At 44.0% G+C, this 26,031-nt stretch overlaps 1 protein-coding gene across 2 annotated transcripts in view; it reads right to left on the bottom strand.

The window, feature by feature from the left end:
* Nucleotides 1–26,031, bottom strand: part of LOC146861440 (NXPE family member 1-like) — a 739,873-nt gene that overhangs the window by 12,295 nt on the left and 701,547 nt on the right. For both annotated transcript variants that reach the window (XM_085645734.1, XM_085645736.1), the window contains one exon: nucleotides 6,353–6,574. In XM_085645734.1, the coding sequence (XP_085501860.1) occupies nucleotides 6,353–6,574 (222 nt within the window). The remainder of the gene's footprint in view (nucleotides 1–6,352; nucleotides 6,575–26,031) is intronic.

Below are 26,031 nucleotides of genomic sequence, written 5' to 3'. Positions count from 1 at the left end.
TTGGATTTTTGTCATTTTGGTTTCATTTTATTATTAAATTTTACCCTATTTTTCCATATTGCTTTTGCTTTATTACTGTGTTTGTGCTGCAATCAATACTTTACACATTGCCCCTAAGTTAAGCTTGACTACTTTCATGCCAAGTTACCAGAGAGTTAAGCACAGGTTAATTTAATGACTTTTTGTGGTTCGCCATGACAGTGATTGTAGATGTTAATTGAGAAGCGTTCACACTCCCCCAACCAACAACCCAATTTCCTACAGGTAGTAAATCAGGAAGAGAGTCTTCAAGTGAAAGTTCATTGAGCATCTAAATAGCATCACTGATAAAATGTCATTGGTGGAAAGAAGCTGTACAACACTGCAGTCCAGATTGAAAAGTATCAGTAGCTAAAATATTTTAACAAGAGCCGGCAGTTAGAAGGAGGTAGACTTCACTGAGTGTGGTGAAAAGTGACTGAAGAGCTATTGGGTTTGTAATCCTTGCAGGTGTGCAGAGGCTAATGAGGGCCTTTTGAGGATGGTATGAAGGATGATGTTTTTACAGAAGGGTCAGATCTTGAGAGCTTAGAGACCAAAGAACATTAGGGAGAAGTTCTTCTGTAGCCATGAAGGCACTACCACCTGCTGCTACAACCTACTAGGATGTGGACCTCTTACTTCTATCTATAAATCACAATGTCACCAATCCCATCTTGCAACCATCTTGGAAAGTGGTCTTGATTATCACTACAATACCATGTGACAAATTGGGTTGTTGGAGTAAAGTTTAACTAATTAGTTGACACCAAAACAAGGATCCAATCAGTGAACCAGAGTAATAAATTTTTAAAGTTTTTACTAAAAACTAGCACCTAAATGATCAAAGTGCCAACTGCTGACATATAGTCGTGCAAGACAGGGTCAATGTTGAAATATGTGGATGACCGCAATAGAAAGCTGTACGGATACAAGAAGTTGATTGGGCCCGGTCAGTTTAAGAAAAATGTTCAGAGAACGTAAAGTTCAGCTGGAGAGTCTGCACAAGTTATCCAAGGAGAGAGTGTCGTCATCCGGGACCCTTGGGTCGAAGAGACCTTCCACAGGTCCAGGTGTGAACTAAGGAGTGAATCTGAAGTCCTATATTTATACCCTGGTGCCCTTCCTGTGAAAGGTGGGAGAAGCTTCTAGAAAAGTTCTTTGAAGTGCACGGAATTTCCTGACTCCCCTGCCCTGGCTCCAAGCTAGCTGCAGCGACAATGTGGAGGCTGCAGCGACAATGTGGAGGTGATAGGCCCTTTGAGTAAAGGCAGAGCACACCCTATTCAGTTGTAAGCGGGGTTGTGCTCAGCTCCGCTCTCGATTCTGCCAGCAGATGGCCCATTCAGGCACACCTAATCCCTCTATTGTGTGATTGTCTGGGAGGAATTCACAATGTCTAACTGCCAGTTACACCCAGCCATGTGACCCAAGACAAGCTGCAGACATAAATGGGAAAAGGGCAGGAAAATGCCAACTTTCTAAATGTTGCATTTTCAAAATTGTAATTAAAAATCTGACTTTACCATTAAAGAGGATTTTTCTTTACAATGTTATTGTTACCAAACGTGAACTGGCTGCCTGGTCCCAATTAAAGGTTAGCACTTATTATATGTAATAAGGTAACCCAATGTTATCCTATGGGGCAGGCAGGCCTCACAGTAGTAAAAAACACATTTAGGAGTTTTTCACTACCAGGGCGGGTAAATCTTAAAAGTACATGTCCAACCTTTCAATTACTATGCACCCAGCCCTCTGGAATAGCTAGAACCCAGGGACTACTTTAGGGGTGACATATGCATAAAAGGGGATTTTAAAATTGCATTCAGGCTGAAATGGCAGGTTTGGGACATGTGAGGTGCTACCTAAGTGGGTGGCAGAATAAGTGCTGCAGGCCTACTCGTAGCATTTCATTTACTGGCCCTGGGTATTTCGTATACCACTTTATATGGGCTTTATGAGTAAATTAAATATGTCATCATGTGTAAACCAAATAAATAATGTTTAGGGGAGTGGGCACTCGCTCTTTTGCAATGGCTAGCAGTGGTAAAGTGCAAAGAGTCCTAATGCCAACAGAAACTAATTTCGGCACCAAAATTTTAGGTACATAGGCAAAAATGTTTGGGGGAGAAACCATCCTAAGGCTGACGTGTCTAAAACTACACATTATATTTCACCGTACTTTGATTTTTTTTTCCAGGAGTCCCCTACCACTCTAATGAGGAAATAGATTAGTGACTGCTTAAGGTAAGGGTGTCTGGTAGGTCCAGTCTGGGAAGTAAGGCCTCAGCAGCTTTGGCTCAGACTCACTTGGAGAGGGTAAATGGAAAAATGCATTTGGTTTTGCACGAACAAAGATTGCCATTGGTTGTTTTCTGATAAATTACATATAGTTTCTGCATTCGCATACATTTTGAGATAATTGGGTGGGAGTGAGTGTTGGAGGGCATTTCAACACTGCCAGTATTGCCTAACTTACAGAAGATCTTTGCTTGCTTGCCTTCACTCTGCCACCAGATTCAAGCTAGAATGGCTGATGAGGGGTGATACCTCAAAACCGGTCACAGGATGCTTTTTTCCGGTCCACGGAGGGCTTGGCCTGGCAGTTTGGACTGGACTGTTCCCATGGGGAGTAGGGTCAAGACTGATTTGCATATGTCTGGCTCCAAACTGGAATGGCGAGGCAAGCAAATAAACAGTGAATTTAACCCAGATCTGTGACTGGGGTGAATGATTGATTTGTTCAGCCTTTCGTTCATCATCTGTTCTTTTTGCATTTTTTGCCCTAAGTGGGAAGGGTACACCCAGAAGTAGGTCCCGTGCTCGCTATGCCACCAGATTCAAGCTAGCCTTGCTGATCAGGGGTGATACACCGAAACTGGTCCCAGGATGCTTGTTTCTGGTCCAGAGAGAACTTAGCCTGCCAGTTCTGGCTTGACTGTTCCCATGGGGAGCAGGGTCAAGACTGATTTGTGTATGGGTGGCTCCAAACTGGAATGGCGTAGCGAGCAAAAAAAACCATGGATTTAACCCAGATATGTGATGGGGGTGAAAGTTTTATTTGCTCAGCGTTCTGTCCATCTGTAGTTTTTGCATTTGTCAGTCTACGTGGGATGGGTATGCCCAGACGTGGGCCTTGGCTCGCCATGCCACTTGATTCAAGCAAGCCTGGCAGATATGGGGTGATATTCTGAAACTGGTCCCGGGATGCTTGTCTTCGGTCCAGAGAGGATCTGGCTTGGCAGTTCAGGCCGGACTGTTCCCTACGGGGTGAAAGGTCAAGAATGATTTGCATATGTCTGGGTCCAAACTGGAACGGAACAGTGAGAAAAAAAACAATGGATTTAACCCCGATCCGAGACTGAGGGTGAATGTTTGTTTTAGTCAACATTCTGTCCATCATCTGTTCTTTTTGCATTTGTTGCCCTAGTGGGCAGGGTATGCCCTGGCGTGGGCCCTGTGCTCCCCATGCCACAGAATTTGAGCTAGCCTCACTGATAAAGGGTGCTACCCTGAAACCGGTCCCAGGATGCTATTTTTACGGTCCAGGGAGGACTTAGCCTGGCAGTTTGGTCAACACTAATTTGCATATGGCTGGGTACAAACTGGAATGTCATGGCGAGCTAAAACAACAATGGATTTAACCCAGATCTGTGACTGGGGCTGATTGTTTGGTTTGTTTGGCATTCCGTCCATCATCTGTTCTTTTTACATTCACTTTGTGACAGACAGATGAACAAGGCATGGCAATATTTATTTGCAATCAGCAAAACCTGGATTTGTGATATGCAGCTGGGATTGTATGTTATCTGGTGCCTGATGGAAAGGTGCTAGATTCTTTTCAGAAAATATCCCCACAGAAAGGTCTAAGATGGGGCAAGACTTACAGAAATGTACCTGCAAGGCAAGTGAGGACAAAATGAACATCATGTCATAACTTTACATGATATTTACAAGTGCAGTAAACGACATGTGTATTAAACATCATGCCATTGAATGTAAACCTGGACCAATAATGTTCACTTGAAATGTTCATACCCACAAAATCAAGGTTCTCAAATTCTACAACCTGCCAATGCCCTGCACATGCACAATGTGAAGACAATGATTCAAGACCCAACTCTGAGTGCCAATTCAGTGTTGGCCCAGCAAGTGACCATGCAGTCACAGGACAAGAGCATAGCGAATATAGTGACAACAAATGACAGCAGCTCAAGCAGGAGAATCCAGATGATCATATATTCTGGCATGAGAACAATGTAATTCCCTCACCGAATGGAGGAACCAAACCCAGAGGATCATATCTTCTGTTAGAAGCAGAAATTCACTCCTACCATTGACGGGGGTCTTAAAAGTCTCTTATAATTTATCTTATCAGATAAAAAATGGTTTATTGGAAATGCCTATGAGTGGTATTGTGATTTCATTTGGATTAGTATTTAATATGCATGTGGGCTGCCATGGGTGTGGCTGGATCCCCCTACCCTGCAAATGTGAGAGAAGGCACGGGATGCCTGATGAGGTTGCCTTTCTATCATTTGTGTGACTTTTATCTATGTGCTTTGTCAGTTTGTGAGGTGAGTTGTAAATTACCTTCTGCAGAGTCTGGAATTGATTTCTTTAGTGTGAGGAGCTGTGTTGAAGCTTTGTTTTTTTCCTTCAATTGTTAGCAGGGGTGTACCTCCAGGAGGGTGGTTTGGGGTATTACACCCTTCTAAAAAAATGTATTCTGTAGAAAATAGTTGAGTACAAGTTCTTTCAGTCAGGTAATGTGAAGTGTCTGCCAGATTTTACCTGGGATTTTTAAATGCCCACACTGACAAAAACACACACTCTCTTGCCTATGTTTTGATATCCTTTAAAAATGTTGATTAGTTTAACAAATATTGCATTTTAAGTACCCCAAACAATTCGCACTCCTCTCTCTACTACTCTTTAAGACATTAAGACCCCCGTATGTCCTGCTGCTCATATAATGTTAACAAGATGTCCCAGCGTGAATGTCACAAAATCATAAACTCACACTCCCTCGCACTAATCATACTGACCAAATTATGCCCCTGATCGTTAGGACCCATTGCTGAAATCTTTTTACATGCATTTCTTTCCAGCACCTTAAAAGATAAGGACATCCTCCTGTTTATATTTGTCCAGTCCATAGTAACGTAGGAATATCTTTTTGAAATTTTGGGATTAGTTCATCCCTAAAAAATAGACCTTGGAAAGCTGATCACCCTTCATAATCCAGTGGTAGGATTAAGCTGCCATTAGGATGACTCCGGTACAGGTTGATGGAAATGTTCCCGAAGACCAGGGAGAATTTTTATGTTTTCTCCTAACTAAACATTAGTATTGAGGATCCTCTCTTAGCGGCAGACTACGCGGGTTAGGAATTGGGCAATCTCTGCTTCTAGTTTGGCCTGGGAATTGGGTCTTTCCCAGGTGCAAAGGGTATTTTTTAATTTCATATCCGAGTAACAGTGATTTTGGGATACCTTATAGTCAATGTGGAGGAACACTCTTTGATTTTCTTTTGCTTCAAAGAGAATCTTGTTTGCCTTTCCCATAGGATGGAGGTACTTTTATCTCGTGAGCACACAGTATGACCAGCAACCACCCTCCTAGTCAGAAAACGTCCTGTGTAAATGTGGGCCTACACAGAGGATCCTGGCAACTACAGGGTGATCTGTGACCCCTCTCCTGGTTTACGTAGTGCCACCCACCAAAAAGAGATTCTGCGCATTGTAAGAGTGTCTAACTTGAGAGGCCTTACGCACTTGGAGCTGCATGGAGGACTGCATGCAACTCTAAGGGTCCCGCTATTAAGCTTAAACTTAACATGGCTCCACATGGCTTCATATAAAGTGGATCACAGCTTTGACCGTTGACCTGATCTCCTATCAGCTACTATGGTGTTTTGTCTAGACCTCGTCCTTATGTACCCTCTGGCACATAGCCAATTTTGGACTATTGTGTGTTCTGAGAGCGATCCCGGGGATCTTAAACAATTCTGAATCAGAAGTCAATTTCTCTTGCCAATATACTTCTGCAGATGTTTAACTTCACCAGCTCTGTGCATAGCCCCATGAAGAAGTGGAGCTTGCGATAGCAATCCCACCTCACCCTGTGTCTGTGGACTGAAGACAAACATTACCACAAGCCATACACAGGAAATGTCAACACAATTAATCAGACTTGGAGTGAACATAGACACTCACTTCACCCTACTGCACGTCCACCAACATTGATTTCTGGGAATAAACAAAGGCATTTTGAGATCTGCGATTGTCCCAAAGAGATTTCTGCTTCTCTCAAACACAAAGGACAAACCTACTCTTCATCATGCTTCCAAAGTACTCTATCCACTGGCGCAGAGTGGAATCTCCCATTAGGTAGACCATCTTATGTCGCAGGCACTTGTCCATCTGAATGTCTGTGGCTGTACTGGTAGAGAGGGTACAAAAAGATGGCTTCCACTCATTTTTTAAGAAGTATCCACTGGGAACTGGAGATTTCATCCCAATCTTGCAAGTTTGTTTCGAAACTGAGGTGGTTCCTGGCAAGAAAAACAGACATTGAACTTCGCGAGATTCTTAGAATACATTTGTTTTGAGAAAGATATATACTGCTACAGTTTGGAAGTTCACAGTGGGGGGGATATGCATAAATAGACATTTTAAAACGAAGCAACCTTGTCTGCAATTACTTAGTGATCACTAGTTGCACAGATTTCTATACATTTTAACAACTAATGCTTTATACTGAAATATTAACTGTGCAAAATGGAATTTTAATAATGGCCAAAATTCGATGTGTTCAATGTAACAATCGGCTCCAGAAGACTTGATGCATGTGGAAATTTTTTGTCCAGCATTACTGTTCTTGAGCCAACATTTTGTAGAATGTTTATTTTGAATACTTCTAATGGAAGACAAGTGTTACAATTCTTCGGAGGACAGTATTAGATATATAAAAGATATGAAATGTCAATGAGGTTTTATACCATTATAACTGTTATTTTAACTTATACTGTATTGTTTACACTTTTCAGTATAATTAGTGTGTTTATTCACATTATTGTGTCTGTTTATCAAGCAGAAATAAAATATATAACATCTTTGTGAGAATACTTTTCATAATGTGATGCAAGAGCTATCTGCAAAGTTTTTTTTCATGAGCCCCACATCCCATGGTCTAACAGTCAATGGTTTTGATTGACTTGACCCTAGGTATCGATTCTTCAGCCAATCGCAGTGCAGTGATCTGCGCAAACTCTTCCCCCACTCGGTCGCACGCAATACATTGCTCCTTTCACTACAACGTGTTCCTTCTTCATAAATGAAAGTTCATTAAAACAGTGAGTTTTTCTAGTCCTTGACAAACTAAAGCGATTTGCCCCAGTAAAGGTAGAAAATACTTAATTGTAGTGCAACGCTGAGCACAAATGTTTTTTAAGTTGAGATCTGGGTTCCCAGTGTGGAGGATACTCAAGAGATCACTAACTGAACTTGAGGAAGTATATTATAACGAGTACCTCTAACTCTCACCACAGTACCCAAAGCTTTCCTCTCTTTGGTAGGTTGCTCTATCAAAGTCCTCACTTTACATCTTGAGTTTTTCTCTGTCCTGCCGACCCCTCTCTTGTGTCTTTTCCTCATTCCCCATCACCTTTCCCATTTAAACATCTAACTCATCTCTTGCTATCCTCTCCATTTCCTTTCTCCCATCTTTCTCTTGGTCTCCCTCCCACTCAGATCCTTTCTCTCACCTATATCTTTCATCCCCTGAATCCCTCTAAACAAGCCACTTTACTGGGATCTCTCAACTGAAGGACAGGACTGGAAACGAAAATCTCCCCCTGTCAAACATTTTTTTTAACTCAACCCCACACTGCATGAACCTGCCACTAGAATGGGATCAAGGCAGCATGGATGAGCTATGGCACCCCACCTTGCTCTGAAAGCAGACCCCTAGCTTAAACTCTTTCAGGGAGCAGAACAGCAGGTCCGGATGCTGCTCATCTGCTAATTGTCCTTGGTCTGTCCTTTATGTAGCTCCTCTGTCTGTGCCTGTCTACCTCTCTCTATTGTCGTGTAGTTCCTAGGATCTGCGCATTGTGGATGACCTAAATTGAGGGCTAGGTGTGAAGACAGACTCTGGACTCCCCCACAGGACGAGTCAGCCGTTAGACCTGCTAGCTCTACAATGCCACTACAACCCCCCTGTACTATACAGTGTGGTAGGTAGTTTCTGGCAACCACTGAACATGACAACCCTTATTCCTCAGGTATCATGGAAGCAATACGGTATCTTTCACTCAGTCACTCATGCTTGCTTTTCTCAGAATACATAGAATGATGATTAGAATGGTTTAAATAATTATGTATTGGTCAAGCATTAGTCTTGTATGAAACATGTTAGCTGTGACAATCAAAAGACAAGAGCAGGCAAATGTTATTGCTAGTACCAATATCGTAAAAAGTAGATACATTTCTACCATAGTGCTAATAAGATGAACAAATTATATTACATAAAACAGTAGCATTGGCATACTCCTAAAATGCGTATCCTACCTAACCGTGCCTAGCCTAGAGGTGTAGGTAAAGCATGTATGTATAAGTGCTAGGATATGTCCTAATGGCACCTAATTGAGCCAAGAATTCCCCGGGGAAGTGCTAACCCCTCACCTGATGGTTCTGAATGAAGGACCTCGTCTCTGCATCGAGGATGGCACCCCGCAAGGGATGTCAGGTCTCTGCTTGTTGAAGGATCAGCCTGCAGAGTCCCGGTCCAGCCTGGAAGGAATTCTTCCTCTGTCTTGGTAAGGGGGGGTGAGAGTCTTTTATACTAAAGTGGTCACTCTATGGTTTTTTCTAGAATCAATATGTTTTGAAAACATTTCGCTAATCCCCTGATAATCCTTTTCTAAACAAACATGAGCATATGCAGCTGGCTGTTGGCCATGAATGAAAAAAGTGGTGACCTTTGTACAGAATAAGTCTACCATGCCTGGGGATCTGTTTTGTATACGTCAGGTACAGGGATTAAATATGGTACCAACGGCTTGATGTCAGAGAGAGAGAAGTAAGCTACTGGGTAAATGGTCACCTGTGTAATACCGTTATGTCATGTGGATGGGACGCAAAGTATGTAATCGGTATGTACATGATGGAACTAACCTAAGGGACATGACACCCACTCCTCATAAAAAGGTCAACAAGGCCAGCTAGGTAATGATAGTAAATGCAGAAAGGGCAAAAAATCCTTCACATTAAAAGCATATTTAAAAAGTGTTTTAAACTGTTCATAAAAAATAAAGTCTAGAATGAAAGTATTCTTCCCTACAAAGCGTTAAAAAAAAGTCCATTATATATTAGGATATATTGTCATTTGTTTTTCTGAGCACCTTGAACGCCTCTATGTTCATCTAGAGTGGAGAAGAATAAAACAAAGTGTGTTTGACCTTCAATTTGGTACATGTTTAAATATTGCCCAAACAGTTCCCAGCACAGGAAAGGCCAAATTGTTTATGAATCCTGCGCTAAAGACTCAACATCACTGTACATGACATCCACAGGAGGCAGTCCCTCCAATACCTCTAGTATGATATCAAGTGAGCAGAGGAGGTCATCGCTGTTTCCCATAGCAGAAGTAGTAGATGTCTGTGCGCCTGAGGCTGATGCGTGCACATCCGTTGTACAGCTGTTCACCGGTCCAACAGGAGCTGAAGTGTCCCATGGAGGCTCTAGGAACGCCATCTTCGACATGGGAATACACTGTGGACAACTGTGCACATGGGCCCGAAAAGGCACCAGGAGCATGTCTATGTCCAGCGGCGCAACCAATGGAAGTGTTAGACAGAGGTCCAACACGTGTCCGAATCCGCAAAAGAGGCAGTGGAATACTGGTAGAAAGCAATCAATCCAGGCCGGTCTGAAAGACAGGAACCAATGCTCACTCAGCTGAAGCTGAGGTAACCCAAATAATAACACCAATCGCTCATGACAACTATGCTCCAGCAGTGCTCTCTCCATGTCCTGAGTGATGCTGACATCCATTGTGAAGCAATAGGAGTAAAATCAGGATGCCCGCTACTGAAAGCAGGATCAAAGAAAGCCCTCCAAAAACGCTTCCTAGTACAGATTGCATAAATGATGGAATTACTCCGAAAATGGTTTAGAAGGTGATTAACAGACCTGATCCAATGCTCTTAAATAAGTGTACAATACCACTCGTATCAGATATGTTAAAGATACGATGGTCCATTTCCCTGAAATGGAGAGGGAAATTCGTACGGACCAAAGCCTGTATCTCTGCCGAAGATCTTGCCATTTGGAGATCAAAAGTCTCTCGGGCTGAAGTTAAGGCCACATTATGCTTAAACAGCATGGCTTACAGTATGCTCAGAGAATCAAACCCTATGTTGGACACATTCATTGAAGTCCACAGTGGTACCTCCCTAACTGTGCGAGCTGGGGGAAACAATTCTTGCTTACAACAAACAACCCTGGAGTTGATGGTCACTAGATAAGCAATGCCGGGCGTCATTCCACAGCAGCCTTGGTCATTCAACATCAAGGAACTCCCATTTGAAAGTAACTCAAAGACCGGATGAATTACAGCAGCTGGGGAACTCTTAAGGTATCAGGACAAGTTTGCTATTGACGCATTACATGCTCCTTGCAGCGATATTTCTTTACACACTAAAGACCCACTTAAGGCCTTTTCGCAGTTTGAACCACTCAGAAAAACTTCCTTGTCTTTGTTCCTGCACCTATGTGTACGGTAACTCCCAGGTTTCCCATATATACCCATCGCTAAACGCTTCATATCCGCCTACTGGATAGTATCTCAGGCAGTATATGAACTGGATTGTTGTGATTGGCAGTATGATATGGGCATGAATTACCCATTCTGTGGACGGCGACTCTGCTACAGTAAAAGGTAACTTCTCTAGTTTTTCGATGAGCAGCATGGTGTACTTCACATCTCTGTGAGCCATGGTCAATTGTGTGTCGGTCAGATTGTAAGCCGAAAACATATTTGTCTTTTTTATGTATCGCCATGGAACGTGGCCAGAACGTAGTGATTGAAGCATCCAGCACAGAAGCATAATAGCGCATAGCTGTGATTGCCCATGTTGTAAAATAGACAAATCTTGTTCCATTATATCGATAGTTGAGGACACAATCTTCTCCAGTAAATAAATACGAGACAAGAGTGTGGTCATGCCATTGTCTACCACAGCTAAAGCCTTTTCTATGTTAATTCTATCGATTTCACGAAGTCTCTCAGCAGCTTCCTGTTTGGGAGATTTTCCACAGTTCATTGTAGATGGTATACACAAAGCGTTTACTATGTGTTTTATTGGGACCTAACAAGATATCTCTAAGATCCATGTTGTCAGACAATAGGGACAAGTGTTCACCTGTGATAGTGGTGAGGTTTTTAGCCAATCTAGGCACATCTTCCAGACACTATAGGAAGTCACTACCCCTGGGTCGTCTATGTGTACCATAGCGTGGGTCGGGCCTATGGATACTGAACCCTTTGGTGGTACCCTTGAATCTTGAGTTACACATATTTGTGTCAATGGGCCAAACCAACCAACCCTTCCAATCGGTAAATGAAGAATTGTATGTTTTTGTACCATGTGTCCCTTCACTTGTTAGCTTGTTATTTGAAGTACCTTTACTAGGTGTTGGTAAATGGATGCTCGGTGTTTTTAGGTCTTTAAGTTTTGCAAACCCATAACAGGTAGTCTGCTGCACTGTTCTGTTCAGGAAAATCATTTGTACTGGTATCTGGCAAGCTCCAAATAATGCCTCAGTTCACTGAACCTGCCACTCTCTTGTCCCTCAGATGGATTTTGTGTCTATGGTGTCTCTCCAGTAGTCGAAACCCTGTATAGACAGTTGGGAGAAAAAGTTCGCTGAGCATATCAGCTTAGTATTTGTCAGCATAATTTTCTTTGCTGTTGCATTTGTCATTGCAAGTTTGTAATAAAACGATTCTGGGTCTGATGTGTTGAACCCTGAAAAGTATGCAAACTTCTGTGTGAATGTGGCAGAACTACCTTTCGGTGGTGATGGGCAATGTTCCCATTGATGGTACATATTAGCAGTGCATGGTACCCTTGCCCTAAGCAGAAAATGGCAACCATAATGCTGGTTACAAAACATGGTATCGTAGTCAGTTGTATCTTCATACAATTCCCAGTAAGAAAACGCTACAGATTGTTCTAAATCTGTGAGCCCAGTATTTACCGTTTCAATGTCCCAATCATCAGAGAGTGTACTGAGGGTAATGAATTACCCCGGGCATAGTACTCCGCTTCGCCCACGGAGTGTACGTAGCGCTGCCTGCTTCGCGGTTTACGAAGTAGGTGTAGCAGGCAGTGCTATGCACACGCCAGGGAGAAGCAGAGCTGCCTGCTGCCCGCCGCCCGCCTCCCGCCCGCCCTCCTTTTAAAATAAGGTAAACTGTGATAAAAAAATAAAATAAAATGCCTTACCTGCAGCGCGGCGTCCCGGGGCTCCCTCTTCCTCGTTGACAACAACTTCTTTTCACAAATGCGCAATGCTCGGACGCCTGCGCATTTCTTGCGAGAAATGCGCATGCGCGGGCGTCCGCGCATGCGCATTCGTGAAAAGAAGTTGTCAACGAGGAAGAGGGAGCCCCGGGACGCCGCGCTGCAGGTAAGGCATTTTATTTTATGTTATTATCATAGTTTAACTTATTTTAAAAGGAGGGTGGGCGGGAGGCGGCAGACGCGTAGTGGGGCTACGTGGAGCGCGCGAGTGTGCGTAGATTTGGCCACACTACGCGATGCTCCACGTAGCCCCACTACGCCCACTACGCCCAGGGTTAGTAATGAAATCATTTAAAGAGATTTTAAACAAATGTGGAATCTTCAAATGTTCAGTGGGGCCATATACATCATATGATACTTTGTCCCAAACAATACCATCAGGTATTGGAATTGCTGTAATTTTCACCACGGACTAGTCTCTTTGTTCACAATGTGATGACGTATGTGGTTTCAGGACCAAGTTCACGGATTGTACTGCAGAGCGTTCTGGGAGATAATGTTCATTCAGAAGCAGAAAAAAGACAGTCACTGTGCCAATCCAAATTAACAGATATACTACCCCTATTGCGAACAAATATGCAACCAAGGTGGCACCAAGTAAGGCTTTTTGAGCAAAAGATAACATTGGTGAAAATGTTCTTTCTTTGGAAATGAGTGTTGTTTGATCAGGTTCACTTGGAACTCAAAAATCATCGAAGTTGATGAAGTAGTCAGACGCAGTTCGATCTATCTTTGGTAGCTCAGCAGGTTTCGTAAAACTGGCAGATGTGTTGTTTGAAGGCACATTAATGTAGACATCATTGTTGGTCCAGATTGCAACTTGCATTGCTGTTTCTTCTTGATGCTTTACAATTTCAACTGGTGTGATTTGTACTCCCTTATTTGTTGCTCCATCACTCTGTGTTGTGGAGTTTTGAAATGTTATCAGTCTTTCCATCTGAACTTGCTGTATAGTAGCAGGAGGAGATCTGTGGCTACTCAGGACCCAATGCAGCCTACCGTTGAGAATCGGCCACATGATGCGGTTTTATCAGATCAATGGGGACACATCGTTTTTCTTTTTTGCTGGCAAGAGGAGAAAGTAGTACTGTTCTTGTTCCTACTACCACCAGGACAGGTACAGCTGTTCTGTATGATGGCCCAAACTCTCTTCTGTCCACGATCTTTTCCCTGACCAGGTCCCCAATCTGCGAGACCCAGGCAGGTCTTGCCGGAACTGGTTTCCTTCCCCAGTGGCAGTGCGTTTGACTTGCACGTTGCTTTGTAGTGCTCGGAATTCATTGAGTTCCTGTAAAACAGCCAAACGGTCACTTAGTTCAAATGGTTTTGCATCCACCATTGTGCTGGCACAATTGAGATCAGGTACCCACATTCTTGTCCCAAACAGAATTTCATAAGGAGTACGGCCTCCCAAGGACTTTCTTGGCTTTCATCTTGACTTCCATTGAGATTTCTAAGATGGCTGCCATTCTGGAGCACTACCAAGAAGCTCCGGGGCAACGGATGACTTTGCTGTGAACATCCTTGTTTATGCCCCCCATCCACCCCTCTACTCAACATCCCAGCATAGAAGAATGCAACTGCAATGCAACGGTCTACTCTACATCCCCGCAAAGAAGAATTCGACTGGAATGCAACTGTTTTCCCAGCAACCTACCCTGGTAACCTACTATGGCTACGATGCTCCCCTGGGACAGCCTCTGACTCAAGAGTGGATCTGAGGCTACCAATTCCAGTCCCCTCAGCCGCTGGGTGAATTTCTCTGATACCCTGTGGCGCACCCCGGGCTCTCTGCCTGGCGGCAGTAGATCTCTGGGCAAACCATGGAAATGCCCCCCGCTGCAGAGATCCTGGATGTGGGGCTGTGCTCGGGGGTCCGAGCCACCCCTGCAGCGTTGCTTCTTGCTCCCGCTCTCCAAGAGGCACTGTGGTGAGGCGTAACAGCGCTCCATAAGGCGCTGTGGAAAAGCCCGCTTCCGGCAGAGATTGCACAGCGTCGCCCCGTTCCTGGCTACTAAGCAGGACATTACGAGGTGCTGTGGTTCCCCTGGTTGCCAGTGAAGGCTGCTGAGCGGTGCTCTTGCCCGGAATTGAACTCTTTTTGTTCCCAGATGATCCTTCCTGCTTCTGCTTTGTAGTCTTAATTAGTGATGAGTGCTGGGGGCGTGAGGGCTGCCTGTCTAACACTGCGCTCATCGCAAGTCACTCCGGCTCTTACCTGCATCTAGCCATTGCCTTTTCTTCCTGCCTCACACCCAGGTTGCCACATATGCCTGGATTGTTCTGCTGGTTCCGGATCAGCTGTCCTGGACCTGCTGGCACTTTGTGTTGTCCCTGAGTTCTGCTTTCTGCAATGAAATGCACCCATTTTGTTTGATTTTGTGTATTTTTGTTGGGCACCCATTTTGTTCTCCCTGCTCATGTTATGGAAACTGAAGAGGGGCGCTCTCTTCCCTGGTCTCTGTGCTCTGCTAGACATGGAAAGAGAAATAGGTGTGCTCCATCCTCAACATAGGGTGGCCATCTTGGAGTGGTCAATTTACCTCTATCCCACACTTTGGTCTCTGCGTTCTCCTTTTAACATTGTGCATGATCTACTGAACAGGAACTTCCTTCGGCAAATAGGACAAATACATCCATACACGTGGACCATCCAGGAGGCGTCTTTTTACCTATATCCAACACACTTGGTCTCTGAATTGGCCTTTCAAGGACTTGCACGAAATGTCCTCCATTCACTCCCTACTGCAATCAAAACAAAAATCTCCACAGGTGCTGGCCTTGCTTGGAGCGGTCATTATTCCTCATTACCACATAATTAGTTGTGGTGATTTCCTTTTAAGGTTCTGCATTAAATGCCTTGCGTGAACTGCCTACTATCTACAGATTTAAATCCGACCCTTGGAATTGCCTTCAAGTTGTCACGGCCCATCCGCCTGTCTTTTTAGCCCAAGATAGTCTGGCTCACATTGGTCTTGGTCTACACAAAAGGAACCTAAAGTTTCCTTGTTAGCTAATGGAATTAGACTGATCACTTCACCTTCACCCACTGAAACTCTCCCTTAGCTGTCACACCAATTTATTTTGACACATCTCCGACCTCTGTCTAGATTCTTGGTTTACTTGCGCCTCCTATGTCAGAAGCCGAGTCGAGCGCTGAAATGGATCCTAAATTCTCAAACTCCATTTCTCCCAACCTTGAGCCGGCTGGCCATAATGATGTCCAAATCATATATCCCCCTAACCTATCAAAAATGGCACAAAAAAATTAAAACACAGACTACTTAAAACCCATCCGGAAACCCTTATCTCAGATCCCTACTTCTCCATCAAAAAAGGTGTTACCATAAATGATCTAATCTTCTACACTAAACAACATGCTCAATGGCGGAAGGCCAAATACTCTCTGCTCCAGAATTCCACTTCCCTGAAGACTCCACATGGTCTTAGATTAATGGTTGCACCCTCCTCGGCTTACAGAGCTGAAGCCACCATCTCCCTTTTCAAAAACTGGACCATCCTTATACAAGCTTCAGATCGCAATCTAGTGGTATATGATATTGTTTTCCCCACCATCATGAATACAGTGGCTTACATCAAATACGCCCCCACCGGAGGGGCCGGCTCCCCTGCGGTCCCCCAGTCTCCTCAAAGTCTATTCCATACCTCTCTAGCACCATCTTGTGACCCTACCTTAGCTCCGAAGGGCCCCCTTTTAGCTACCTTTACTCATAAGAACAAATCTCCTTCAATGCCCGATGGGAAGGAGCCGTGACAGTACAGTCATCATACTAGTCTGCTTGCTCTCCCCTCTTCTAGGATAGCTAACTCTAACTCCCCTAGCTCCACAGTTCACAGTATTGCCCGATTCTCCCCTTGATCCCTTCCCCCAGCCCAATCCGCAATCCCGGCCTGCTCCCAAAGGCTTCTAGGGTTCAATATCCGTCTTACCCTTCTTCCCCTATCCTACCCAACCCTTTGAGTACCCAGCACCAATTTCTGGAATCTCTCCCCTCTAGGCACATATATTTGCCGCCTGCCCTACTGTACCCCGCTTCTATTAGCTCTCTAGCACTGCAGGGTCCCCTAAACCTAGCCTCCCAATCCCATTCCCACACTTCATTGGAAGGCAGACTTAATTAGGTCTCACTTTGCCTCCAACACCTTAAGGCAGAGGTACGTAGCCTATTACATATCACCGCTGAACTGTCAGCTAACTCAAGACTAAGCTGCTCCACTATGACCAATCACCATCTCCGCTCGCTCCCATCTAAAGGGTGTACCTGGCTCCCAACCCCCCTCCTTCAAAGTGTCAGTCACCGTCCTACATCACCCACACACCCCATAGTTGGGCTTCCGCTCCTCATCCTAACGACCCTTCACAGCCCAGCAGATGTAGAGCCGCTCTGTCCGATAGGGATATTCATTCTCTCCTACTTTCATATGATCCGGCACATTCCTCCACCATAACAAACTTGCAACAAATTGAGTCCATCCTCACTGATCCGATCAGGGAACCTAGGCTAAACACCAGAGCATTAAATGAGAGAAACCTCACGAGAGTCACCACCACACTATATGCACCAACTGACACCAACACAAGACTCAAATGTGTGCCACTAAACTGTAGCTCTGCAGTTAAACATGCTGCGAACATTGCCAACCTCATCCTTGCACAGGACCTGGACCTTGTAATTCTGACTGAAACCTGGCTAAATAACTCAGTTGCTCCCATCCTGGACATTTTAGTGCCTCCCAATTACAATATCATTAGGTTGGACAGAGCAAGCAGACAAGGTGATGGCATCGCCTGTTTGCATCATAGCAATCTACAAGTGAAAGTACTACAATCTGACCTCCTGCCATCTTGTGAACACTTATGCATTAAAGTGGCTGGTAGCTTTAATCACCCATTCAAACTGCACACGTTCTACCACCCGCCTCACGAGAACCTTCCCTTCACAGAACAGATCATGGACATTATCTTGGCTAACGCAGATTTCCATGGCACTCAGATCTTCCTGGAAGATTTCAACCTTCATTGGAACAATGTGAATGATGTGGTGATCAATAGACTTAAATCCTTCCTACTAGACCTCAACTTAATCCAAATCTTTGACAGCCCTACTCATATTAAAGGAGCTACATTACATCTTGTCATTGGTAAGCCCAACTCCATTCCTTCTGGATTTGATCCTCCCATGTGATTGAACAGACCACTATTACATCACCTTCCTCATCCTAGAGTCGGTAAGAGCTAGTAGAGCCCAAACAATTGAAAAGATGTCTACGGAACATACACTCACACGATCTGACTGCTCTCTGCGATAATATCTTGCCCCCTCCTATGAACATGTTGGATGTCCATGACCTTACGGCCCATTATAACTGCTCAATGACTAATGTATTAAAATTGGTTGCGCAATTACAGCTTAAAAGACTGTCCTCCAAACCCTCCAAACCTTGGTTCATTGATAGTCTTAATACCAAAAGAAGGAATTTAAGACTTGCGGAAAGATTGTGGTGATCCTATCCCTCCCTTGAACATCTCTACCATCTGAGATTCCTAAGAAGCATCTACAACAAGCGCATCAAATGCTCGAAGGCCACCTTCTTCAGAAATCAACTAGAGCAAGCAAAAAACAGTCCAAAGAAACTGTTCAACTCATCAAGTCCCAAGCTAACAGTCATACTAATCTCTCGGCACTGGGTCGAGGGACACTGCCGAACTGCGAAGAATTTGCTGATTTCTTCACGGATAAGAATACTAAGATCAAAGCTGAACTATGCTCTGCCCTTGATCACCTATCGATCAGTCCACAGAATACCCTCCTTCCTCCTTGGTGGGATGTCACTGTTTCTGCTCAGCCCTACCTCCCCAAAAACTACGCATCCTGGAGCCTTTTCCAAACCTTGGATGAAAGCACTGTACGCAAAACGATGGCTACTCTAAACCATTCTAATCACTACAACGACTTGCCCAGCCATCGAACCTCTTCTCGGAAGATAGAACCTCCTTGCTCCCACTTTGGACTAAGATCGTCAATGCATCACTTCGGCAAGGTGCTATTCCGGATTGCCTAAAATCGGGTCACGTTACCCCAAATCTAAAGAAACCATCTGCTGATCCCATGGACCTTCATAACGTTCGCCCAATCTCTAACATCCACACCTTGGCAAAGCTCCTGGAGAAATGTGTGCTCGTCCAACTCTGTAACCACATCAATCATTTACAATTCCTGGACCAATGCCAATCTGGTTTCTGCCCGGGCCATAGTACAGAATCTGCATTAACTCACATTGTCGATGATGCGCTAAGAATGTTGGATCAAAATGAACCTTGCCTACTGATCCTTCTCGACCTTTCATCAGCATTTGATACTGTCAAACACAATAACCTAATTGACCTCCTGGAACACAGGATGGGGCTGTCTGGGCCTGTACTAAACTGGTTCTCCTCATTCCTTCATAACAGATTCCAAAGCTTCAAGGTGAACCAATCCCTGTCTCATCCTTCGCAGGTCATGCTGGGGGTTCCACAGGGTTCAGCGCTCTCACCCACGCTCTTCAACCTGTTTTTGGAGCCTCTGACAGAAATTCTGAAATCATCCAGAATTCACTATCACATGTACGCGGATGATACACAACTGTACCTGAAGATCGCCTCCCCTGAGGACATCTGGTCCCTTAAGTCAGTCCTACAGGAAACTCAAAGCTGGCTGACACATAACCACTTGAAGCTAAATGCTCTCAAAGCGGAATTCCTCCTAATCGCACCACACAAGCAATCTCCGGTCATGGAAAAATGGTTGAATCAGCTTACTGCTCTTAACTGTAGGCCTCACCTTTTCGATTCTGCAACCTCTCTGAGAATTATGTTCGACAAAAGTCTGAACATGCAGAAGCACATCAGTTCCCTCACCAAAGGAGCGAACTTCCAACTCAGCATCCTAAGAAAACTCAAACCATATTTCCCCGCTCATGACCTAGAGGTTGCAGTGCAAGCCTTAGTGATCTCAAAGCTCGAATATGGTAGCGCAACCCTTTGCGGCCTGCCTAGAGTGAAGACTGCTCCTATTAGGGTTGCCCTCAACTCTGCGGCTAGGCTGGTAACAGGCGCTAAAAAATATAACCATATTTCTCCTCACCTGTTGTCCCTGAACTGGTTTCCATTTGAAGCTCGGATACAGTTAAAAATTGCATGCATGGCCCACAAAGCCATTCACTTCCATACCCTGCTGTAACTCACTCAGAAACTGGAACTCTCATGTGGTTTGAGATCCCCCAGAAGAACCAGCACCCTATTGCTCAAACCACAAAAATTCAAGAAAAGAAAAACCTACAATCGAGCCTTCTCATGTATGGCACCCAGGATTTGGAACTCCCTTGCCCCTGAAGTCAGGGTGAATCCTTCCACTGTGCTCTTCAAAAAGGAAATCAAAGTGCTCTTGATGAAGACATTTCTGCCCGGACTGGTTATGCCATTCGATATTGAGGTCTCAGTCGCAGATTTGTGGCCCAGCTGCCGGGGTCACAAGAATGCCAGGCTTTACAGGACTATGAATTTTTCGCTTAGTTGGTTCTGTTTTGATTGCTTGTATCCTTCTTGATGTGTAAACTGTAAAGTGCTCTGATACCCTCGGTGGTCATGTTTGCGCTATAGAAAACTTTCTAAATAAAATAAAATAAATAAAATTGGCATGTTGTTAAGTTCCCTCTGGACCCCATATAGGTGATTGACCCATGTACCGCCCGCTCCTTATACTCTTGCTGTTAAGGATTAGTTTAGGTCCCGGTTTTTCATCTTCACCACCAAATTTCCCTCAGAATGGTAGGGGGAGGAGTACCGCAAGGCCACGCCCATACCTTCCATGGATTCCTTGTAAGTCCTAGAGCTAAACGCACGGTTGGAATGTAACGTGCCAATTGCGTATGTCCCGATGAAGACTCGCAAATCCTTTATAATAGTGCAAGCGCCAGCTGAGCGTTGGGGCCAAACCCATAGGAATCTAGAGCATGAATCCACTGCCACCAAGATGTACTTGTAAGCCCCGTCTGAATTTAAGGGGCCGCAGTGGTCCAAATAGACTCATGTGAGTGGTCTGGCTGAAATCAGTAATGGCGTTTGTCTTGGCTTGTGAATGGTTGAACCCTTCATCTGCTGGCAAATATCGCAAGTCAGGACATAGTCCATTGTTTGTTTTGTCAGCCCCGACCACCAGTAACGCTGTTTCAGTAATGAAATTGTTGCAGTGACTCCTGTGTGTGCTGAGCCTAGACCCTCGTGTGTAGCTGGTATTAACTCTAATCTGCGATCTTTGTTTGGTATTATTATATCCCCTACTCCTGTAATTAGACCATACGGTGTGTTATGCAAATCTAACTTGTAGGAGTACTTGAGTGGAAAGCCTTTTGGCAGGGCGGATGAGCCATTCTTTGAGGCATTGGTATCTACTTGTATATCGCCATCTATTCTCAATTGTGTATGAGTGATTGCGGCAAAGGCAACAGTTCGCACTGTCACTTTGGCGGCTTCATCAGCCAGTGAATTTCCTTCAGCATGTATGCCAACACACTGATGGCTCAAGGTGTGAATTACTTGAGCCCGTGTCAGTGCTGCTTTCAGTTTAGCCACTTTTTCCCATAACAATTTGTGTTTTATCGTGCCACCCTTGGTGTCTCCAAATCCATTCTGGCACCAGTAGTGAAGATATTCATTGTAAGATTGCACACAGTAAAATTAATCGGACACAATCAGTGTGAGGAATTCCCGATCCGTATACTGTAGTGCAGGTATCAGGGCTTTTAGCTCTGCTAGCTACCCGGTACAGTCTCCTAGAGATTGCATGTTCGTATTGCTTACCCTCCCGCATCCGACCTTTCACTATAGAGCATGCAGCTCTATACTGCTGTTTACTTCCTATGGCAGGTTGCGCATAACTGTCAGTATAAATGATGTATTTGTGCTGATCTAGAGGCAAGATTTCATTCGGGAGACGGTATTCTTGTTCGTATTGCAGGAATGCTTCTGTTGTAAGTCTTGGATCGTATCTGTATTCTACATCTGTTGCAGTGAGAGAATTAGCCCATTGCATCCATCGTGGATGCAGTACTTTTGCATTTGGAATGCTGGCTTTAGTTACCGCTTCTAAAGTCGGTATTGAAGCAACAACAATGATGTGTTTCCCCTGTGCTAGTGCTCTTTCTGTCATTACAGCAGTCTGTACAGCTGTCAGAATTTTTTCTGTTGTTGCAAATCTATTTTCAGCATTTGTGTACAGATGAGATTTGTATGCGATAGGGAGTGTCTCACCTTCATTGAATGTGAAATAAATTACCCTAATAACCCGGGGATGACCCGTATTATTGGGTTGAGGACGTTTGCTTGTGCCTGCAAGTGTTTTTTAGCTATCATGTCAGCTTGAACTGAACGTAGAGTGTCAGTATGTGTTTGAGTCCATTTGTTTGCTGTGAATTCTGGTCTGATTAAGCCATAGAAAGGTTTGACTCTTTCTGCGTAGTCTTGAATGTATGTTCTGCCAAAATTTAGAGATCCTAATATGGATTGTAAACCTTTCAGAGTTTTAAAAGGCTGTATTAGCACGCATTTTTCTAGGAAATTTGCGGCCAGGCTTTTGCCTTCACTTAACACCTCATATCCCAAGAATAGGGCGCTGAGATGGGCAATTTTTAAATTTTTTAAATTGAATTTGTAGCCCAAATTGGCAAAAGTAACAATTATGTTTTTCACCCTTCACAAGTGATCTGGTAATAATTGTCCGTCAGATAAATATCATCTACATAGGACATTGCCTCTTCATCGTAAGTTTGTAATAGCTCTGATAACCTAGCCGAAAATAGCCCAGGGCTGTTCCTATAGCCTTGGGGCAGGCAAGAAAACTGACGCTGAGGGCTGAGGGCAGAAAATGCCATCAAATATCAGCTTTCAGGAGCTATATTTTAGCAGAAGAATCCATTCAAGATATCTAGTGTTGTTTTGTATTTCTTCCACACAATGTTATTCATCAATACAGCGCTGTGTGCATTCTGAACTGCAAACGTTTTTGTGCATGTGTTCAAGTGTCTGTAATCTAAAACCAAACGATATGTCTAGTCAGGTTTCATTACGGGAAATAAAGGGTTGTTCATTGACGAGGTGCAAGTTTCAATCACACCTTGGTATTCAAGTCGGTCTAATTTCTTTGACCAGTTTCTTCTCTTCATTTTTTAATAGGGTACTGTCTCTGTGGAGTTGGAGTAGTTTTTATTGGAATTTCGTGATGTTTGGACTCCACATCCCACCCTACATGGTTGCGGTATAATGCCGGAGCTAGTGCTTGTGCCCACTCCCCTGCATATGAGTGTATTAAGGAAACAGGAAGAAGGTCGGAAAAAGCAGGCATAATTATGTTTTCCCCCTTTGAGCAATCCATTATAAATTCAGGCGGCCAATCTTTTTCTGCTAACAGGATATCATATCCAAATCTCAAATTTTCCCAAAAAAGACCTTTACTTTTTCTTGAGATGTCCCCCTCTATTTGGAGATTCATTTCATGTAGTCTGTGAGGGACACTCAATCTTGTATCAGGTCTTTCCACCATGATATATTAATTCAATACTGCTGTCACCAGAAATTCCTTCATGTTCTGGTGAGCGATTGTTACTTCTGCCAAGCTGTCTGGCATCGTCAGAGCCCATTACCCGTTCAGAAGCTGAGTCCTCAGTAACCTGGGCATTTCTAATTTTTAAGCCAGCTACTTTCTTCTTTTTGAATTGATTCTTTGCTTTAGGTTGCTCTTCCTGTTTGATAATGAAATCTGAAGTGTGATGTGTCTCCCTTTTTCCCTTTGGTCGATCTTCAGTTTTTTGTTCTGACCGTCCTTGCCTCACCGAGCTTTTTGATGAACCCTGAAGGGAACAAAAGGAACGTGTATCAGTATCCTGATACCTATCAGGTTTCCTAATGTTATTAATATTCCTAAGGTTATACCTCTTTTCAGAGGACTCCTGTTGGGGAGACCCACCCCTTGATCATGAAGTGTTTCTGTTATTATTATTTTTAGGTTGACTATTATCCCATTTCTTTTTAGAAGACGTGGGTGCTTGCTTTGAGTTCTCTTTTTCAGAACTACTCACCACTAGTGGTTTCCTGAGTTTGTCTCCCAAACTATCTCTGCCTAATGAAGCACAGAAGTAGTCGATAATTATTGGTAATGCCCGCTTGTGATTTGCAGGAGTTTCCCTTGGGCATTTGCGTATAGCCACCACTGCTGCTTTCCCCTTTATGTTGCTCAGCATAATTGCCAAGACTTGGTCAAAATTACCTATAATTTTCATCCCCAAGTCCAGGGCAGGTCCTGCCCCATACTCATTCTGTATCTGTTTTAATACTTCAGGAATAACTGATATGGTTGGGGTACCGTGTATTCTAATGTATACTGCAGCAAAGACTGTTCCCCATCTGGTACAATCCTCAATTGAGGGAACCATTCCCATTGGCAAGCAAATTGTTAATATTCTGTGTTTTTATTGCGGACCCGTACGGGGAAATACTGCTACCAGCTGTACTATTTTTTGAGCTATCCAGAATGGTACCTGATCCCTTCTTGATGGGAACACACCCATTATTGCTTTTAGTGTTTGTGCACTAATTATTGGTATGGGCTGGGTCTGGACTATCCCAGGTGGAGCAGCTCTTGCAGGTTGTAATGTGTGTGTTCGCATGACAAACTGGACAATATGTCTGTATAGCCTGACTAATTCTTTGTAAAGTGTACGTACTTCCCCTACTGGGAGTGTGTCTATGTCAGGATGTGGAATGTCAGCACCTGAGACCGGCCAGGTCGCTCCTCCTATGCTGAGCGTACCTAGTCTTACGACTGAAGTTGTGTGTTTTAGGGCACTTTTAAACCAGTTTTTATGTTGCTGGTAAGTTGACGGAACTTCAATGTCCTCATATGGGATGTATTCTTCTGGTGGATCCAGTTCAATGTATTCATGGAATATGTGTGTCTGTGGATCTGCAGGTGGAAATTGTACCCAGGAATAGAATACCTCTGATCCAAACACCTTGTGTGCCTCAATCATGAAGGTAACATGGCCACCTGTTGCATGTAATGCATGTTCTAATCATTTCACAGTTACTGCCTGTCGGCAGTTTTCTGAAATGTTAAGAGCATTAGCAAATTCGTCTCCTTCCTCACTTGCATCGCTATTTGCGGGTTCAGTCATTTTGGAATGAGAAGCAAGTAGAAATGTTTAAGGGATAGGGTATAGCACAATGGGAAACGTTTAGTCCTTACAATTTTGTATAAAACCTTCAGCCAATACACAGGGTGTGCCTGCTCAGCTGAGGCAGATTAACCCTCCCACTTCAGAAGTCTCCGAAAAATGTGAGTAGGGTTTTCTAGAGAATGCACGACCAAACCAATGTTGGCGGCGCCATGTCGTGTAGTTCCAAGGGCCCCCCAGGACCTGCCCGTTTTGGATGACCTGAACGGAGGGCTTGGTGTAAAGACAGACTCTGGACACCCCCAAAGGATAAGTCAGCCGTTAGACCTGCTAGCTCTACAGTGCCACTACCACCCCCCTGTACTATACAGTGTGGTAAGTAGTTTCTGGCAACCACTGAACAGGACAAGCCTTATTCCTCAGGTATCGTGGAATCAATACGGTATCTTTCACTCAGTCACTCTTGCTTGCTTTCTCAGAATACATAGAATGATGATTAGAATGGTTTTAATAATTATTTATTGGTCAAGCTTCAGTCTAGTATGAAACATGTTAGCAGTGACAATCAAAAGGCGGGAGCAGATAAATGTAATTGCTAGCACCAATATCTTAAAAAGAAGATACATTTCTACTATAGTGCTAATAAGATGAACAAAAGCATATTACTTAAAACAATAGCATTGGTGTACTCCTAAGATGCGTATCCTACCTAACCGTGCCTAGCCTAGAGGTGTAGGTGAAGCATGTATGTATAAGTGCTACGATATGTCCTAATGGAACCTAATGGAGCCAAGAATTCCATGGGGAAGTGCTAACCCCTCACCTGATGGTTCTGAATAAAGGACCCTGTCTCTGCGCCGAGAATGGCACCCCACAAGGGATGTCAGGTCTCTGCCTTTTGAAGGATCAGCATGCAGTGTCTTCCCCGCCTGGAAGGAATTCTTCCTCTGTCTTGGTAAGGGGGAGTGAGAGTCGTTTTATACTAAAGTGGTCCCTTCGGGTTTTCTAGAATCGATATGTTTTGAAAACATTTTGCTAATTCCCTGCTAATCCTTTTCTAAACAAACATGAGCATATGCAGGTAGCTGTTGGCCAAGAATGAAAAAAGTGGTGATTTGTGTACATCAGGTACAGTGGGGGAACAACCTTTACAACGCAACTGTTACAACGCACTACACTTACAACGCATT

The sequence above is a fragment of the Triturus cristatus genome, chromosome 3_1 (assembly GCF_964204655.1).
Source record: "Triturus cristatus chromosome 3_1, aTriCri1.1, whole genome shotgun sequence".
Classification (NCBI taxonomy): Eukaryota; Metazoa; Chordata; class Amphibia; order Caudata; family Salamandridae; genus Triturus; species Triturus cristatus.
This window is presented reverse-complemented; position numbering and strand designations above follow the sequence as displayed.